This window comes from Vulpes vulpes, chromosome 5 (genome assembly GCF_048418805.1).
Source record: "Vulpes vulpes isolate BD-2025 chromosome 5, VulVul3, whole genome shotgun sequence".
NCBI lineage: Eukaryota > Metazoa > Chordata > Mammalia > Carnivora > Canidae > Vulpes > Vulpes vulpes.
Window position 1 is genome coordinate 129,795,339 of NC_132784.1, and position 20,723 is coordinate 129,816,061.

The 20,723-nt window shown below is 37.2% G+C and overlaps 1 protein-coding gene across 2 annotated transcripts in view; it reads right to left on the reverse strand.

The window, feature by feature from the left end:
- VPS41 (VPS41 subunit of HOPS complex) overlaps nucleotides 1-20,723 on the reverse strand; it is a 164,852-nt gene that overhangs the window by 130,389 nt on the left and 13,740 nt on the right. For both annotated transcript variants that reach the window (XM_026006642.2, XM_072760038.1), the window contains exon 3: nucleotides 195-302. In XM_026006642.2, coding sequence (XP_025862427.1) covers nucleotides 195-302 — 108 coding nt within the window. The remainder of the gene's footprint in view (nucleotides 1-194; nucleotides 303-20,723) is intronic.

A 20,723-nucleotide genomic window follows, 5' to 3' on the forward strand; every position in this document is an offset into this window, starting at 1 on the left:
GTACACAAATACATACTACAATGTCTTTGGTTGTTGTTTTCATTTTTTTGTTGGAGAGGACGAAGAAAGGAAGAGAGGGAGGAAGACACAATTACTGGAAAAAGCCACCACCAAGAGCATCAAGACTCCAAAGTATAAACAAACTTGCAAGAGAAACAACTTAACAGAAGAATCCTCTAGAAGGGCTACCTTACCTTGTCATGGACTGTCATGCAGCTAGCTGCATCCTTCTGAAGGATTTCAGTTACCCCATTGGAAAGCCTTTCATACTTCAGTTTGGGTTCCTCTTCACTTTCTTCTTCCTGCACAAAAAGCAGAGAAAATGACAGCCGTCACAGATTCATTTGAAATAGTCAGACTCAAAACACATTTCTTAAGGGGGACCCAGAGATGGCTTCCTCACTGATTGTCAATAACTACAACTACAGCTCAAGGGTAAGATCTTCATGTTTCCTTTTTCCAACTGGGTGTATCAACTGCTACAACTTCACCAGCAGAAAACATTGAAAAGTTGAAAACAGGAATATACATACCTAGTGCCGACAGTATTCAACTTTGTCATATAAGGGTAAATACAAAACTATGTGGCCACATATGCCAATAAAAGATGTGTGGGCAAAAATACTTGTCAATTTGACCTTGTGGATCTAAAATGCTCACAGCAGCTGAGACAGTAATACAATAAACCTCCAAAGACTTTGTGTTTCAAGATTAAATATTTTTGTCATATTTGAGAATATTTCATTTTAGTTAGAATAATATAATTACAAAAAATCAAAGAAAGGACACTAGAAATTTTATATCCAACAAAATATATTTATACCCTCAGATAAAAATATTTTGGTATTTTTAAAAACTGCTACTCCATGATCATTCCTGTTTGTGAGAAAACATATTGTTTACCTTCAGCTGAATAAACTTAATGTTAAAAAAATGTTCCTAAATGCATTAAAATGTCTTAACCATTTTGTATGCATTATTACTAACTATATGTTTAACTTCACTATTGATACAGTGTATCTTAGGATATCTTTAATCGGCACAGTTATGGAGTAAAGTTAGGAACCTATATTGACTATGATGGCTCTGAATTAAATCAAGGATAATAATAAAAATTATTACAATGATTCAGAAAAAGATGTTATTTTGCTGTATCAATTCATAATGAGAAACTCTAAAATGTGCATGTACCAACAACTGTTGACAGGATAAAGCTCACCAAAACAGAAGTTCATAAAAATAAGCTACTCACGGACATTTCCTTCAAAATAATTGTAGCATCTTCACTTCCCAGTTAACATTTGAATAGAGGGAGGCACGCCAATGCTCCCACCCAGCAACTAGAATGCCTTAATGAAATACATGGCAACAGCTGAGGCGTCAGTGAAAAGGGCTGCTGAAGCTACCTGAGCTAGAAGGGCCAAGATTCCAAGATGGTGGAAAAACTGGAGCAAGCATGGGGGAGGGGAGTTGCCATGCACCAGTCATTCTCCTTGGAAGTAAAGACCAATTCGGGGTGCAGGACAAGAGGCTGAGAACCCAAGCTCTGCCTCAGAAGAGGACACTGCTAAGGGAAGGAAAAGCAGCAAACCTTCCGGTACTTGTTGGGCTTGAGTAACAAAAGTGGAGGCTTGAGGAGCTAAGATTCTAGTGAAGGAGAAAGGCAGAGAAGGGAGCTTGTTACACAGCCACTTTTCCCAAAGGAATATGGGGCATGAGGCTAAAAACACTAAACAGAAAGCCTGAATAATGCAAACCAGCTGCCTTGATGTGCTCGAAGAGACAAAAAACAGAGTTCAGGAATTACCAACAAATGAGGTCCTGATGAATACTAGAAGGCTAACTAGGCTTCTAGGCTAGGCTAACTAGGCTAACTAGGCTAACTAGAACTCCTGGTCCCCAGGGGATACAAAAAAAAAAGTGCTTCCTAAAACTTCAATCTGTCTTTGATTCAGTTCAAACCCAGACTGGATTAAGGTAGTATGTATATAACCCCCAACCTACCTGTCCAGTAAAAGGGTGACTCCTGGGAAAAAGAAAATTATTTGGAGTATGAAAACTACTGGGGCCTCTACCCTTTTCCACTTACAATACTGAGAATAAAAAATAATAAAATCAATTTTTAAAAATCACCTGGCATGCCATAGGACAGGACCAACAAACTAAAAATCAAGGAGAAAAAAAAGACCCTAAAAACAGACCCATGGGTGACCTGGAGTTAGCAAAAACTCCTTGACATACTATGATTCATATGTTCAACGAAACAATGGAGGAAACGGAGAAAATAGATGAAAAGATAGAAATTTTCAACAAGGAACTGTAATCCACAAAAAAGAAAAAAATGGAAATTTTAAGAGTGAGAAATGTCACTGAAACTAAGAACGCAACAGATGGCTTGGCAGAAGACAGGATTAGTGAAGTGTAAAACAGGTCAAAAAATATCCCAAAGAAAGCCAGAGTAGAAAAATGAACAAAAAATGCAGAAAAGAATCGGAAATATGTGGAACACGGAAATGGGCTAAGAATTATGGTCCCAGAAAAATAAGGAAAACTGAGAGGAAAGGCAAGAGCAACAGTTAAAGAGGGTAAGAATTGAGAATTCCCTAAAACTGACATACCTCAACCCACGAATTCAAGAAGCTCTAATCCCAAGCAGGATAAATATGAAGAAAATCACACTGAGGCATGTCAGAGTAAAAAAAATAAAAATAAAAAAATAAGTAACAAAAAAAAAAAGACCCATAGAGTAGGCCTAGTGAAGATGATGACTGGCAGGGCACACCAGGCAGAAACGCAAACTCAAATGCCACAAGAAATCTTTACCTCTGGGGCACAGAACCACATCATCACATAGAAAGGATGATATTCATCAAACATCATGAAACAGACTTAACATCAGACACCTCATTCTCTTGACTTAAAAAAATAAATACTGGAGTTATATGTAATATAACATTTTATAAAAAAAAAAACATTTTATAGATGTTCGGTACACAGAAATTAGTGGAAATTTTAATTTCATAAAGAACATACACAAAGCCAAAATTCAAATTGTTTATGAATGCTCTACAGTATAACACACTACCCAAACGCCTAGGAAAATGATGTTAAAAATCACAAACAGAAACCTCCACAATTTCTATGCCTACAAGTAACTATGAATGATGCGATCAATAGGAAATGTTTAAAAATGTATTTAGCAGGTGCATTAGTTATCTATTGCTGCATACCATATTATGCCAAAGTTTACTAACTTAAAACAATAAAGGTGTATTATTTTAAGTATTTAAAGATGAATTTAATAGTTTTGTGGCTAAGTAATACAGGACTGGCATAGCTAGGTGGTTCAGACTTAGGTCTCTCACAGGGTTGCAAGCAAGATGTCCACTGAGGCTGCAACCAGCTGAAGGCTTGACTGGGGTTAGGGTATGCTTCCACAACGGCTCATTCAAATAATGGGCAAGTTGGTGTTGGTTGTTGGCAGGAGGCTTCAGTTCCTCACTTCACAGACCTCTTCCCCCCCCCTTAGGGTTACCAGGGGGTCCTCAGGACATGGAAAGTGACTTCCCCCACAGTGAGTGATCCAAGAGAAAGCAAAGTTATATATGACCTGGCCTAAGAGATCACACGTCTGCAGTATCCTATTGATCATACAGGTCAGCCACCATTCAGGGGAGGTCACAAGATCAGGAATAACAGGAGAGGATGACTGGGGGCCATTGTGCAGGCTAGCTATAAAAGTAATACAATTTTAAGAGCAATAAATCTGATTTTTAAAAATTGGTAGGGGCTCCTGGGTGGCTCAGTTGGTTAACCATCTGCCTTCAGCTCAGGTTATGATCCCAGGACCCTGGGATTAAGCATGGCTTCAGATTCCCTGCTCAGCTGAGGGTCTGCTTCTCCTTCCCCCTCACCCCCTGCTCATGCTTCCTCACTTTCTTGCTTTCTCAATCTCTTGCTCAATAAAATCTTTTTTAAAAACCAATATTCCATGTCTCTGATGAGGTGTCAAATTTTCTTTCCCCAGTATATACAAGCTATTAGTTATTTAGTAAGAGTATTAAAAATCAAAGATGATATATACCCATTACTAACCTTCCAAAAATAACTTTAAGAATAGTGGCAAAAGTATAATAAGCATGGTTATCTATAAAGCCTAAAAAATAAAATACCTATACTTCTTTAAAAAAATAAATGACAATAGTCAATCCAAGGAGCCATCATATGTCAAAAATGACTTGTTCTTAAAATAGCTAATTAACCAAGTGTAAAAAACCTATATAAAGGAAAATTGCAAAAAGCAACAAATAAACACTTCTACTTATGTACCTACAAGCAAGAAATCGAAATCCTTACAAAGTTAACATTAAATGTGGCAAAGATGACACGTGCCTTCTGAAGTAAATGTGTTAAATACAAATTGAATCCTGAATGCTAGTCTTTATAATAAGATGCCACATGTTGCTCAAGTTTGGACATCAAATGTGCATCCAATGTGAAAAGTTAATTCTAGCCTCTTGACTGTTTTGCATAAAAGCACTCATCCACGGACCATTAGATAAAGTTACTGTAAATAAGGTTTGCCGGTCTTATTTATAAGTGAAAACTAAATAATTTCTCTCACATAAATATACAAAAATAAATACTTTCACAACACAGCTCACTGAAGCATTCGTGCTAGGCTTCAAAAATCATAAATAAAATGAAAACTCCAATATTAGGCACTTGATGTAGCATTTCATGCTTTTCTGACAGGTATCTTTTATGTTAAGTTAGAAAGCAGTCTAAAGGTGAAATTTTTAAGGTTTGTTTTTTTTTCTGCTTGCTGTAAACAAAGAAAATGGAAAATGATTCAAAAATACAATTCATGGAGGTTATTCTACTGTGGTAGACTATCACATTTTAAATAAAAACTTAAAAAAAATCAAGCAGATTTAATATAGTTTCACCTTTAAAGAAATTTAAGCAGAAAAAAAGGGTTTTGTGCAGTTTTAATTTCCATGGAAAACAACTCAGTGTTAATAAAAGGCAAATCAATAATTTTTGTTAAATTTTAATAATCTTGCAAACCTACAAATAAAACCATCAACAGTCTGAGTCGAGATGACAGTTAACTGCGTTTCTATGACAACCTAGCAGAATAGTACAAGTCTTGACTTGCAGCTAAGCGAAGATATGAACAGAGTGACATTTACCCATACAAGAAAAATTTGCAGCTTTCCTTTAAAAAGAATCAATCCTTCAACTAACATGGATTTTCACTAAGCGTAGAGCACTTTTAATTAAAGACAAGTCCTTTAAACCATCCTATGTAGGATTCTAGGACACTATCTGAAAATAAATTTCATATCAGTCATTCCCACAGAGTTCCAACTTAAAAGCAAAAAAAAAAAAAAATTACTTTTGTGGGTAACAAATTATGGCAATTAAAGACTTCTGCCTGAAAAACTATTTAGTAATTTGTTACTAACACCACAGGATAAATTTTCACGGCAGAAGTCCTGTCACCTAACTTAGATGTATATACCCATAAAAATATTGCACTTTTCACCTGATAATTTAAAATTCATGTATAAGAAAAACTTTATTGGCATTTATAACCAATTTTTCATCCTCTTTTAAATTTCTTCATATCTTTCACACATCAGTACATTTTATATACTGCTGTTACAGTCCAAAACAGGACTTGAATTTTACTTTTAAAAATATGTGTCACAAGTATTCAGGGAGTTAACAGAAAGACTGTTACATTTTTTATATTGTTACTCTTAATACAGAACTTAAAATGTTATTTCTAGAAACTACTTTATTAAAATGCATTTTTTTTGTTCTGTTTCTTTTTACTTCCAAAATAAAATACCAGAAATACTGAAAGGGAGAGGTGAGACATTTTCTAAGACGCAAATTAAGCTAGTGAAAAATACCCCCAGGTGAGCACTCCTTGACGAATCACAACCTCACTCTACAGAGATGGCCTTTATCCCATCCAGTTTCAACAATGAGAAAGACCTCACCTGAACATTCAGAAATTATAAGATGAATGGTTTACCTGGCCACATGTCACCATTGCATCTGGTGAGGGTCAAATCTTTTTAATAAATACCCAAAATGCTTTAAAGCCGGATACAAGAACACTACCATCAAAAAAAAAAAAAAAAAAAAAATCACTGTTTAAAACAAAAATGCAAAGAGAGAGAGAGATAGGGAATCCCAAGCAGGCTCCACAACCAGCACAGAGCCCAATATGGAGCTTGATCTCAAAACCCTGAGATCATGACCCAAGCCACAATCAAGACTGACTGTACCAACAGGTGCCTCCAAATAATTCACTTTGAAAGAAGTCTCATGTAATACTGAAATCTTTAGGATCACTATTTAATAAAGAAGACAGAGGGAGAACAGAAAAATAAAACAGCTGAGCCAAGTACAAATAATTTTTTAAAAAGCATAATTCACACTATTCTGTAAGTCAATCAAAACAGTCTCAAAAACAACAAATTTTTAAGAAAGAGACCTATTCACTACAATAGGGTATTATCAACAAAGTCAAGAACCATACATTTTATTGTGTAAATACAGCTATTAGAAATTACAATGTTATCAATAAACATACATGCATATACATGCACATTACAGGATATTTCCAAACATAGCATGTCAATCTTGAACTTTTTGAGAAAGAATAAAAGAGATCTACTCTTTGAGACTGCATAAAGGTCCTCAACATAAGATTCATAATTAATCAAGGACTAATGATTCCAATTAGCCCTGTTTTGCCTACCAACCCATCCCCACAAATGAATGCTACCTCTCTAAAAGGGCAAGTGCAACCATTAATTATTGTAGATTAGAGTTCTATTACAGAAAATAATTTTCTTTACACATAAAGACGGCTGGTAGGAAAGACGGCTTTACATATCTTTCCAAAATGTCAAAACATATCAAGAAAACTACATAAACAAGCTGAAAGAGTAACTTCCAGTTTCCATTAATAACACAAGGTATTATAGCTGCCTCAATGACCAAACTTTTTAAGAAAGTGACATGGAGATAATGGAATTCATCCACAATAAAACAACTGTGGTCAGAGCTCCCAGGATGCCTTTCCATCAGACTGGTGACAGATAAGCAATTACATTCTTATATGAATGCAAATAATGTTGCTAAATTTTGACTTTCAAGCAATATTGCTATTACAGAAGACATATTAACCAAAGAAAGTAGCTGAAATTAGAGCTGATAAATGTAATCTAGATGACATGGATCTATTTTTTCATATAGATAATTCACAATGAGTCTATTCATATCCATATTTTTTTTTGAAAGGTAAATAGGAAGAGAGAAAAGTGTGGCAGGGAGAGGGAGAGAGAATCACAGACATGCTCCACACCCAGTGCAGCAGTGCAGAGCCTGACACAGGGCTTGATCTCATGACCCTGAGATCATGACCTGAGCCAAAAATCAAAACTTGGACGCTTAACCAATTGAGCCACCCAGGTACCTCATATCCATATTAAAACCATTAAGTATATATGGTTAAATAAGCGGTTCTCAAACCAAGGGTAATTTTATCCCCACCAGACATTTATTTGGCAATGTCTGGAGACATTATTGTCATCACAACTGAGTGGGAGGAGAAAGTGCTGCTGGCATCTGTTAGAGGCCAGAGATGATGCTAAAAATGCTACAATGCACAGGACAAATCTCTCAGAACAAAAAATTATCCCGCCAAAATTGCCAACAGTTCCAAGGTTAAGAAACTCTGAGTTAAATGAATTTCATAAGATTAAATGTTATGCAGACATTAAAATCTGTTTTCAAAAAACAAAACAAGAACAAAAACAAAAACTAAAATGTTTTCAAAAACTTTTTAATAACAAAGGAAGTGTTCTTAAAATGTCTTATTAGTTGAAAAAGTAGGTCATAAAACCTGCTTTTGCATGATCCAAATTTTATTGAACAAGTTTATGTAGGAAGAAAAAAATCAGAAGAATAAGCACCAAACGCTTCAGTTTTTCAAATGGGGGAATGACAGCAGGACCCATATCACAGGGTTGCTGGGGCCATTACAGAAAATAGTAATCACTATCGTGAGCTATTACCAGTATTTTCTATACTAAGATAAACATGTATTACATTTATTAAAGAAATAAATGCTGCTTTTAAAGCTATTGTTCAACATCCTCTTCAAAACTCTACTAACCTAAGATTCTTATCTCTTAAAGCTGCTTTCCTTACCGTAACACTTTGAGTAGAAAAGTGAGAAAAAGTTGAGCCTCTAATAATTGAAGAGCTCTACTTAAGATTCACAAGCTATGCAGTCTTCATAAACCCTGGTCTCTCCTCTGCCCTGTAGCATCAGAATTTCATGTTCAATTCAAGGAGGAGAAAAATAAGGTGAAGGTTCCCATGCCCTGAGCCACATGCCATAAACAGGATCAACTCCCATCATTTATTTTATATTGGGAAAGCGATAAGAATATATAGAGGAGGGGGAAAAAAACGAAAAAAGCAAATAAGCTTTTCATTTCCTTCTAGCCATATAGAATAACCCCCCAATCTTCAAGGTATGCCATTCAGGTGGACAATTTCCGCCACTAAAGCCAACATAACCCTTTTTTCCTTTCTTCCCAATATCCCTTGGTGATCACAAGATCCTGAGAAGCAGGGTTTATGCCTTTTCATTGTTCTGAACTCACCTAACAAAACTGTGGGTACCTAATAAAGACCAGTGAAAACACAAGTATGTGGTATGAGCAGACCGAGGTTAGTAAGAAGCTTTTCTAAGACATTCTCATTTAGATTTCCACACAGGAAAATCCAAATCATAAGCTATCAGCCAAAAGGAACTGCAGAGATCACCTCAGCTATGTGTTATTTTATAGCCGGGGGGTGGGGGGTAAGGGGAGGCTGAGAGGTGGAGGCACTAAACACAGGGAAAGGAGTAGCTATTCTGAAACAGCAACAGAAATTAAAGATAAATTTACAGAAATTAAGCTCTACCACTGAACCACAATAGCAGATAGAGACCTTACCAAATCCATTTTCATGAAGAACTTACATCTACAATTTATATGTCTATTGTTGTATGGACAAGGAAAATGCTCCAGTTCCTGAGATTGTATTATGTTTTAGAGGACATTAAATACTTCTCAAACGTCTTTCAATTGCACACTCCATATTGTAGATGCAAAGAAGCACCTTGCTGGCCGCCCCCACCAAAGTCTCTGACAGCTTCTCAAAGATTTCCAGGAAGAAATGGATAAAGATAAAAACCTAAAATAGCAATAACAATTAAGAGAAAGTGTTAACCAGAATCGAGGAGAAAATGATACGTATGCTGAATATGAATGTGAGTTTACGACCCGCCTTGATTTGCTTCATGAGAATACAATCTGAACAGAAGTAGGAAGATGGTTTAGCTCACCCACCAACCTCCCAGAGCCTGTCCTGCTCAACCAAACAGATGCTTCACCCACCCCTTAGGGACGGTTTTCTCCAGAAGGAGGCGACTGTCGGCAACCTCTGCCCAGTATTTCTCCATGCCTGCAATTTCAGTCCTGGCCACTGTCTCCATCTTTCTCCTACCAGCAGAGACCAAGAGCTGCTAACATGTGGCAGGGCATTATTGATGGTCTGAGAGCCCCAGCCGTTAAGTACTGTAGGACCAAGAGAAAGCTGCTAGCAGGAAAGGGGGACACTGCAGGGAACCAGAGAATGCTCAACAAGGTAAAATAATGCATTAGTAAACCAGGAAACTGAATCATTAATAAGTCCAAGGGCTGGGACTTTTAAAAGACAAATAGAATATGATAACCACATAATAAACCGAGAAAATAAGTCATCCCAGTCCTACCCATCTTCTGCAGAACAGCATCTGGCCTAGACTGTTTTTACATGTTCTATTAAGAACCCTCAAACAGAAAATCCCTAAGTTATTTAAACTGTCCCAACATAGGGAAATAATAAAAATTTCACAATTCATTTCAAAAAGATGGCAGGGGCACCTGGGTGGTTCAGTCGGTTAAGCATCTGACCCTTGATTTCAGCTCAGGTCATGATCTCAGGTTCACAAGATCAAGCCCCAAGCCCTGCATCGGGTTGTATAGTACAGTAAACAGGCAGCTTGAAGATTCTCTCTCTCCCCCTCTCACTCTACCCCTCCACCCCGCTCGAATGCATGTGCATGCTCTCTCTAGTAAATAAATAAAATCTTTAAAAAAAAAAAAAAGTGGCATAATCCTCATACCAAAACTTCCAAACACCACAGTGGGAGAAAAGACAGTTCCATCATCTCATGTTAGAATTTAAATATAAAAATTTGAACTATCACAAATTAAACCCCAACATATATATACATATATATTTTTAAAATATTTTATTTATTCATGAGAGAAGCAGAGACACAGACAGGGAGAAGCAGGTTCCCCAGAGGGAGTCCGATGCAGGACTCGACCCTGAGATCATGCCCTGAACCGAAGGCAGACACTCAACGCTGAGCCACCCAGGTATCCTGAAACCCCACCATATATTAATAGAAAACTTTTTAGATAAAATATTGCAGAAATACAAAGACTGGATATTAACAAATCCAATTTCATCATTTGATAGGCCAAAGAATAAAAACTGTAGGACCACACTTACAAATACTGAAATAGTAATTATAAAGTTCAGCCCTCATTTCTGATTCTAAACAACAACTTTCAGTAAATAAAAAGGCTTCTCTCTTGAAAAGCTGAGAATGAACATTTGAAATCAAAAGCCAACATGACACTCAACAATAAAGAGAAGCAACAGGAAACTCAGAGGTGTCTATTATCACTTTATTTTTCAAAACTGATTTATAAGTTTTAGTCAAGGTAAAAGACAAGAAAATGGAAAACAATAAATAAATCATTGTTGATGGTCTTAATTAAAGATGATATGACCATAGGAAAAGAACAAAACTCTTAAGGCTTGTGATGATTAATTTTATGTCAACCTGACCGGATCATGGAATGCCCAGATATTTGATCAATCATTATTCTGAGTGTTTCTATAAGAGTCGTTTTGGATGACATTAACATTTAAATTGGTAAACTGATTAAAGCAGATTGTCCTTCCCAATATAGGTGGGGCTCATCCAATCAGTTGAAGGCCTGGACAGAACAAAGACTGACCCTCTAGAACAGTAAAGTTCTTTCTGCCTAACTGCTTTCAAACTGGGCAGCTTTTTTCCCCTATATTTGAATCTGAACTGAAACATTGGCTCTTTCTTGGTGTTGAGCCTGTGAAATCCCTGGCTCTCCTAGGTCTCCAGCATGCTGACTCACCCCGCAGATCTGAGGACTTGCCAGCTCCATAATCACACAAACCAGTTCTTTATAATAAATCTTTCTCTCCCTCTCTTTCAGATCCCATTGATCTCTCTCAAATTTTCTCTCTTTCAGAACCTATTGGTTCTGTTTCTCTACAGAATGCTGACTACTACCCAGCTCCTGCCAAGACAGAGAGCTTGTCTGGGCTGCTGGCCTCTTCCCCCAAATCAGCCCTGAAGACACTATAAAAGGAAAGAGGGATTCCTGAACTTAACATCCCCAAGTGAGAAACTCTGGAGGCAACTGGAGTCATCCAGAAGTGGGAGTTGTTTTGACCCGGCACTCACCTCTCCCCAAATTTGCCTCTGGGATTTTGCTACCCCATTCACTAGAGAAATGGACAGCAATAGCTCCACCCTTGCGGGGGGTAAGGATGGACCAGCTGCTCAATCCTCCTCTTCTATCTCTCCTCCTACCAGGTGGAGACTAACTCCTCCCAGGGCTGCTCCCTCCAGCAGATCTGCCTCAAGGGCACTTTACAAGGACTCAGAACACACATGGCACAAATTTCCACATTGGAACATATTTTTCAAGGAAGCATTCAAATAGAAAAAAATTTAGGGGATGCTGTAAAAGAGATGAAAAATAAGAAAAAATTAGAAATTAAAAAAAAAAAAACCCTTGGTAAAGTTCACTAATATTTTTTTTTTTAAGGATGGGAGAAAAGAAGGAAAAAAAATTATCCAAATATACCTGTTTGTTTTATAGTACTTCAAAAAAAAAAGATATATTATTTTTTATTTTGCCACATCGTTAAGAAAATGTTTTCAAACACATCCAAGTGTGAATATTGTTAGGAAAAGAGGAAATTGGGCAGTCCAGGTGGCTCGGCGGTTTAGCGCCGCCTTCAGCCCAGGGTGTGATCCTGGAGATCCAGGATCCAGTCCCGCGTCGGGCTTCCTGCATGGAGCCTGATTCTCCCTCTGCCTATGTCTGTGCCTCTCTCTCTCTCTCTCTCTGTATCTCTCATGAATAAATAAAATCTTTAAAGAAAAAAAAGGAAAAGAGGAAATGCTACTGTCTCTACTGGAAGTCTGGAAATACTCAAAGTAGCTAATCTGTTAGAAGGTGGAGGAGGGTCAGTAAAGGATCCTCCAGACTCAGAAGGCACTTAAATACCAAACAAAACAAAACAAAACAAGCCACTCCATACCATCTACACAAAAATTTATTCAAACTGATGGAGCAATCAGGCAGACAGAAAAATGATCCAGGGCACTGCATTGCTATTCTCTGCCCCTATTCTCCACCAAGCCTGGACCTCAACCCACAGTTTTTATACAGCAAGGGGCATGGTGGTGAGATCACAGGGTAGTTATCTAAAGTGGCGCCACCTGTGTGCCAGAGGCTCTGTACCAGTTATCTAGGGTGACACCAACTGTGTGCCAGAGGGGGAAACAAGATGGAGTCAGGGCTGTCAGTACTCCTACGCCATCATGAACCAAATACATCAAAGGTGCCCAATAACCGATGGAAATGATGACAACAGACTAAAATCTAAAACTAAAGATAAAACTAAATCAAAGGTTTCCCCCTCTCTCATCCCTTCTGATACTATTTTGAAAGATTTATTTCATTCACTGGGTTTTTTGGAGAAAGCAACCACATTCTAAGGGAAAGAGTGATGGTAGCACAGATGCCTGCCTTTATACTTAAAATAGTTGCACTAAAACTCAAGTAACTCATGGATGAAAAGAAATCTGTAGATTTTAGAAATCAGATTTGTTACAGCATTTCTTGAGTCTTCAGAGAAAAGGAATGTTTTCAACTCCTGACAGTAGAACCAGGCTCTAATTGTCAAGTGCAATTATTACTTAAACAACATTCTTGGACATGTATTAGAAAAGAGAGACACACGTTTTTATAAATATAGCTCCCAAAAGTATTAGCAGTTTCATTACAAGTGTATTATGTGCTGAATGAAAAGTGCTAAGGGAATAAGATCATCCAATCACATTACTTACTGTATTCATTTCCTATGGATGCTGTAATAAATTGTCACATTCAGTGGCTTGGAACAACACAAATTTGTTGTCTTACAGTCCAATACAGATACCAGTGGGCAAAAATCAAGATGCCAGAAGGGCTGCATTCCTCTGGAGGCTTTAGTGGAGTGCTTCCTCATCTTTTCCAGCTTCTAGAGGCCACCTGCTATCCGTGGCTGTAGGTACCCTCCTTCCTGTACTAGCAAAACCATCAAAAGTGGGTTAAGTCTTTCCCACATCATATCACTCTGACCACCTCTACCTTTCTCATCCACTTGTAGAGACTCTTGGGATTACAGTGGTCCTGCTTGGATCATCCAGAACAATCTCCCTATTTTATAGTCAGTTGATTAGCAATCTTAATTTCTCTTGCCATAACATATTCATAGGTTCCAGAGATTAGGACACAGACATCTTTGGGGGACCATTATTTTGCCTACCATGATTCTGCCTGTGACTGAGAGAGGATAAAAATAACAGTGGATATGGAGCTAGATGCCCCCAAGCCAAAGTTAAAAGACAGTTCTCACTTGCTTGTCCTTAAATGAAATCACAATCCTTCTGAGGACACAGCATGGGATAAACAGTTCTCAGTCTGAGTCAGGAGGTCCTTGATATCTGTTTTTGACTAAAGGACCTCTCAAAGTTCTGGTTTGAGAACCAGATCATCTCCAAAATAAGAACAGAATGCCAGTTTCATATAGCTGTTGTAAGGATTTGTGCAATCAATTCATTTATTCATTCACAAGCAGCTCTGCTAAGTGAGACCCCAGGGATAGGGGCCCAGCCCTCATGAGAGTCCCCAGCACAGAAGTGGATAAAAATAACAAAGTAGCAGCAGCAGCATGTTTAATGAATACTTCATGACAGGCCAAGTGCTAAATACACATTATCTCCCTTAACACCCACTCAACAAACATGTCCTTCATAAGCATCTAGATATCACCATTTTGAGACAGACAAGACAAGAACTTCTGAGGGCATCAAAGACATTCTGCCAACCGATCTCTTGAGCCCATTCCAGTTGGGCCCCACACCATCACCACTGCCATGAGGCACCGCAAGTGCTTCTATGTGGATGGCCAGTGGCCTCACCTTTGCAGACTCAAGGGGGAGTCCCTAGAGTTCCTTTTACTACTACTCTCTATGGGCATTTGGCACAGCTGGTCATGCCCTTCTTCCTGAGATGCATTCCCCCCTTGGTCCTCGGACACCACTCTCATGTGGCTTGCTTTCTACCTCACTGGCTACTCCTTCTCAATGCACTGGCTGATTTCTCATCATCTACCAGAGCTCAAAAATACTATAGTACCCCTCAGGTCCAGGCATCAGGCTTCTCATTTATCTGACCTCAGGCCCTAGGTGATCTCATCCAGTTTCATGGTTTTAAATACCATCTAAAAGCTGAGTCAAAAATTCTTATCTCATGGGGCACCTAGGTGGTCTGCCTTCTGCTCAGGTCATGATCTCAGGGTCCTAGGATCAAGCCCAGTCAGCTTCTCCCTCTGCCCCTCCCCTCTTTAAAATAATTTTTATCTCCAGCCCAGACCTGCATTAGTCTTCTTTATCCAACTATCTACTTGACATTTCCACTTGGATGCCTAATTGACATCTCCAACTTAAAAGAGCCAAAATGGAACTTCTGGTTTACCTCACCACCCTCACCTTACCCTGAACACCAAACCAGTGCTAGCTAGAATCATCCTATTTCAGTTCACAGATCCACCTTTCTAGTTGCTCACTTTCATTTATATCTCCATGTCCTAGTCAAGAGGTTTACTGGCTCTACTACAAAAACTACCCTAAATCCTTCAACACCTCTAGCTAGAGCTCTGCCAAAGCCTCCTAACTGGTCTTGCTGCTTCCTAGTTGCTGTCTCCAAGACTTTTGTCAAACAGCATCCAGAAAACTCTCACTAAAGCAGTGCCTTCCAATGGCTTCCCATCTTATTCAAGAAAAAACCAAGTCCATAAACTGGTTTATAAGCTCTTTGTTCTGGCCACTACCTACCTCTATTTCCTAACACTCAGTCCCACTGGCATCCTCAAGGACATCTAGTGCAACCCTACTCGAAGGTATTGTGTTTGCTCTTCGTTTTAGCCACAAGACCTTTCTCCCATATACTTATCAAATGTCACCTTCTTAAAGAGGCTCTCCCTGACCACCCAGGATAAAGCAGCACCTCAGTCCACACTCCAAAGTCCCTTAATCCAATGTTATTTTTATATCCACAACATTTATTATCACCAAATATGTAAGTTTTTGCTTACTGTCTGCCTCCTTCATAAATACTGGTGTAAGCCTAGAGCCCAGAAGATAAAAGTACTCAATAAATATCTGCTGAATAAAAAAAATAAATAATCAGCCCATCTTGGCCTGCCTAAAATGATTTTTCTCCCAGGTAATGAAATTATAAATTCTGTTCAAAGAAGTATCAAACCAGAGTCATGTTCATCTTTTCAATCTCTAACAAATGATAGAAATACAGGTTCACAAATCTGAATTTGCATCTGGCAGGTTTCTACTAAGTTTCCAAACATATAATTTTTATAATATATGCTTCAGAGGGAATGTTTATCCATGTCTGAGTGATGCAATAATCAGCAAAACCTGTTAATATTAATAGCTCATTAAATGAAAGAGCAAATTTTTGATCCAAAGGCTATTTGAAAGAATGTATTATAACCCCATGCTCCATTTTTCTCAGCAATCAATCTCATAACAAGGTACATTACCATCTTAGTTACTAGTTGCTCTAAATTTGTTTATTAAAATTAATACATGTAAAGAATCAATTTAAGTTTCAATAAATGATTCACAATGTCCTACCCATGAGGTAAGATAAATAATTTTTGTGTGATGCATTTTCTGATTTAAAAAAGCTATCTCCTGATTTCTCACAATGACTGGTTTTCATTTGAACGAAATTGAAAAAGAATAATCCTGGTGGCTGACGCATCTAGAAGCTGCATTTTAATACTAATTTCTCATTCACATAAAATTGCATGTAGGTTTCTTTTAAATAGGTTGAGCTATTTGTCAATCCACTTGGTTTATTAAAATTAATATATCTAACATATTCAAGACATTCTGATCATAGTATCTGCAAGAACTGAGCCAGATTCAAACAGGCATCTCTTTAGGAGGCACGTTTATTAATAATGGTAGCAAAAATAAAGACAGTGATGACGCTAATTAATTAACTCTCTGTTACTATAGGCCAGGCCCAAGCCCAGGCCCAGGGTAAGGTTATTTCCATGCAGTCTTCACCTCAAAGGAACATACCATAGGCAGAATAAGCTTTAGTTTAGCTACGGAGTTGCATGGCTAGAACCCTCACATGGTACAAAGCCGACCCACTTTACTATATATGTTTCATTAGGTGCTCTTTTCTCTCCTTGCCACCCCTCCTTAGCCTGATGGTTTCCCTTGTCATTTTTCTCTTTGCTGTGCAACTTTTATCTTGAAATGTTAGGCTAACAATTTGATGCTTCTACTGCAAATTTCTTTGTATAGCACACTAAACTCTTTGAAGAAAAGGTGGAATATGCTTTTAAATAAATAATACACCAAGAACCTGTCTGAAGAAAGCCAGGTTTAGGAAAATACATCTCTCCACAAAGCAGAGCTGCTTCAGTTTCCAGCTCTATGGCCAAGCTACTCCACAGTGCATTGTGTCTGGTCTATTAACAGGAAAGACCCTATGTAAAATGATGACATTTCTCTATTGCTGATGCCACAGTTTCCTCTCCCTGCACCACTGATTCTACTCAGAAATAAATGTGTTGTGTTAAACTATTAAGAGTTTCGGAACTGTTTATTATTACAGCATAGCCAACCTCTCCTGCCTACTACAGTACCTGTTAGGATTGGTTCATATTAAATGAAATAATCCATGCAAAGCACTCAGCACAACACATGGCACATAGTAAATGGACATGAAAAAAATTAAATCAATGATTCTTCATGATTTAAATACTGTCTTCGTTAAAATACACTTTATATGAAATGAATCAGATGTTAGAATTATCTGGCAAGGATTTTAAACCAGCATCATAAAAGTGCTTCAACAAACAATTACTAAATTCTCTTGAGAGAATTTAGTAGAAAGAAATACTAGGATATCTCAGCAAAGAAACAGAAGTTAAGAAACAAAACAAAACATGTAAACTTTAGAACTGGCAAGTAAAATAACCAAAAGAAATAATTTAGTGGATGAGCTAAACAGTAAAGTGGATATGAGAGAGAACATAACCAATGAACTTGAGAACAAATCCACAGAATTTACCCAATTTGAACAAGACAGAAAACTGACTGAAAAACATGAACGGAGTCTCAGGGACCTGTGTAACAATAACAAAAGGACTAACATTCAAATTACTCAACTCCCAGAAGGAGAAAAGAGTGTGGAACTGAAAAGTAATTAAGGAAATAATGCTGAAAACTTTCCAAATTTGGTGAAGGACATAACCCTACAGATTTAAGAAGCTGAGCAAATTCCAGCTAAGATAAATTAAAGAAATCCACACCAAGAGACACACCTTAATCAAAATGAACTACTGGAAACTAAGGCACCACCACCAAAAAAATCTTGAAAGCAGCCAGAGAAACAGGACACAATACTTATGGGGAAGCATCAGTGAAACACATATGTCAACTGAAATGACAGAGGCCAGAGGAAAGTGGCAGAGCATTTTTCAAGCTCTGAAAGAAAAGAACTGTCAAACACAAATACTATATTTAGTGAAAATATCCCTCAAAAATGAATGGGAAATAAAGACATTCTCAGATAAAGAAACACAAGAGAATTTGCAGCTTGCAAACTTACCCCTAAAGAATGGCTGAAGAAAAAAAAAAAAAAAGAATGGCTGAAGAAGTAGTTTCTAAACAGAAAGTACCAAAAAACAGAAGATAACAGAAGGCTTAGAACATTAAAATGAACATAGGAATGGGTGAAAATAGGGGTAAATATAGTAAATTATGAGTTTTTAATATTTGATAGTTGAAGCAAAGAGTTTAATACCAAGTCTGCTGTGGTGCTCAATGAATATAAATATTTAGACAACTGTGCTTAAAAAGTAAGAATAGGGGCATCTGGGTGGCTGCTCAGTGGCTGAGTGTCTGCCTTTGGCTCAGTGATCCCAGGGTTCTGGATGGAGTCCTACATCAGGCTCCCCAAAGGAAGCCTGCTTCTTCCCCTGCCTGTGTCTCTGCCCCTCTCTCTGTGTGTCTCTCAGGAGTTTTAAAAAAAAAAAAAAAAAAAAAAAAAAAAAAAAAAGTGGGAAAAACAGAGGAACATAAATGGAAGTAAGGCTTTTATACTTGACCAGAAGTGGTAAAATATCATGGATACCAGTAGACTGACATGTTACATGTGCATATTTTAATACTTAGAGCAACCTTAAGAAAACCATACAAAGTAATACATTAAAATCAATCAATCAACAACTTTAAAGATAGAACTTTAAAAAAAAAACTTCACTCAGAATGGAATGAGAAACAAGAGAAATGAAAAGCAGAGAAATAGAAAAACAAAAAATGGCAGAGTTAAGCCCTAATGTCAATAATTACCTTAAACGTGAATGATCTAACACACCAATCAAAAGACAAATTGGCAGAGTGGAAAAAGTCAATTTGACAAAATTACATATTGTATGGTTCGGTTCATATAACATGTTTGATGTCACAAAATTATGGTGAGAGAGAAGAGATGGTGGTGCCAGGAGTGAGCTGGAGAGGGAGTGGCTGTGATGATACAAAAGAACTTAGTGGTGAACAGTTCTGCATTTTGATGGCAGTCATGGTCACATCACTCTTCACATGTGACAGAAAAGCACAGAGCCAACACATGGACACACATATGCACAAATGAATCAGGTCTCTGGATTGTGAAATCTGCATCAGGTCTCTGGGTTATCAATATTGACTTCCTGGAGATGATGTTGCACGAGAATTATGCAAGATGTTAGCCTTTGGGAACTGGATGAAGGGTATAGAAAGTCTGTTACTTCTTACAACTGCATGTGATTCTACACTTATCTCAAAATTTAAAAGTTTAAAAAAACATCTTAAGAAAAAAAATGTATACTACAGTCAAAAACAATTTTTATGTAAAATCTTGGATGAGATGAAAAGAAGAATAAACCAAACCTTTTCCCTAACTCTCTCATTTGAGTTTGAGGTAAGGAAGGAAGGACATGTAGTTTCATTTTGAATCCCATTACTTTGCAACCCAAAAGTTCTGTTACACACAGAAAACTACAAGAATTTGACACAAGAAAACTACAAGAATATGTATAAAGATTAATGTCTTGTTAAAAAAAATTGTATTGTTTTGCTAAGTAATGCATTTTAAAAACTTTGAAAATTATGGCAGATAATGATAGTAAATAAAATAAGAATCACATGACCCAGGGATACCATGGTCCTGTGGTCTTTTTTTCTATGCTTTCATGTGGATTTTGGAGTGGAAAAAAAAATGGATTATGGTTTTTACATTTTTAGATGGTTACATACCCATATAATATCCTCAATACTGTCTTTTTGTCTGCAAAGCTTTAAATATTTACAATCTAGACCTTCACAGAAAAAGCTTGCCAGCCTGTGATCTAAATGATATTTTTGTAAAATGCTTTTATCAATTATAAAGGCAATAAAATTCCTTTCTGGATAGTTAGCCAAATTTTTATATTATAAACAAAGTTACAATGAACACTCTTGCAGCTAAATTTCAGCACACAAAGATGGGTGTGCTTTTTGACAGGGATACAACTTAACAACTAACATTTACTTTATAAATATTTTATAAATGTTTATAATTCTTTTCTAGATAAGTAATATTATTTTATGATAAAACATGAGTTTCTATAATTATTAATGTTATGTATAAATTAGCAAGCCAATTCTCTATCCCCCAGAGGAGACAAAGTTCAGAGATTCTGACATTGATGTTTTCCTACTAGTTGAATAAGCCAAAATCTGTAACATCACCCAAAATATCATTTTATACACAGGCAGGAGTTCCAAGGGAGATTTTTTTTTTTTTTAAATCATGTCCAATTCTACAAAGGTACCAGAGGAAGAGCTAGAATAAGATTTGAGAGGTCACAGGGAAGTCAGAATCAGTGTAACTACAGAGTACAATGCAAGGATTCAGAGCCAGACTGCAGGATTCAAATCCATTTACCAGCGGGTGACCCTGGGCAGTTACCTAAACCCTGTAAGTGTTTCATCATCTATAAAATAGAAGCAATAATCATGGCTAAAACTTGGGCTAGTGAATATATCCAAAGATCTTACCAGAGTGCCAACTGCTATGTCCTACACTAAATGTGTTTTTGTAATAATCTTCATCATCAAAATAGATTCTGAACACTGCTCA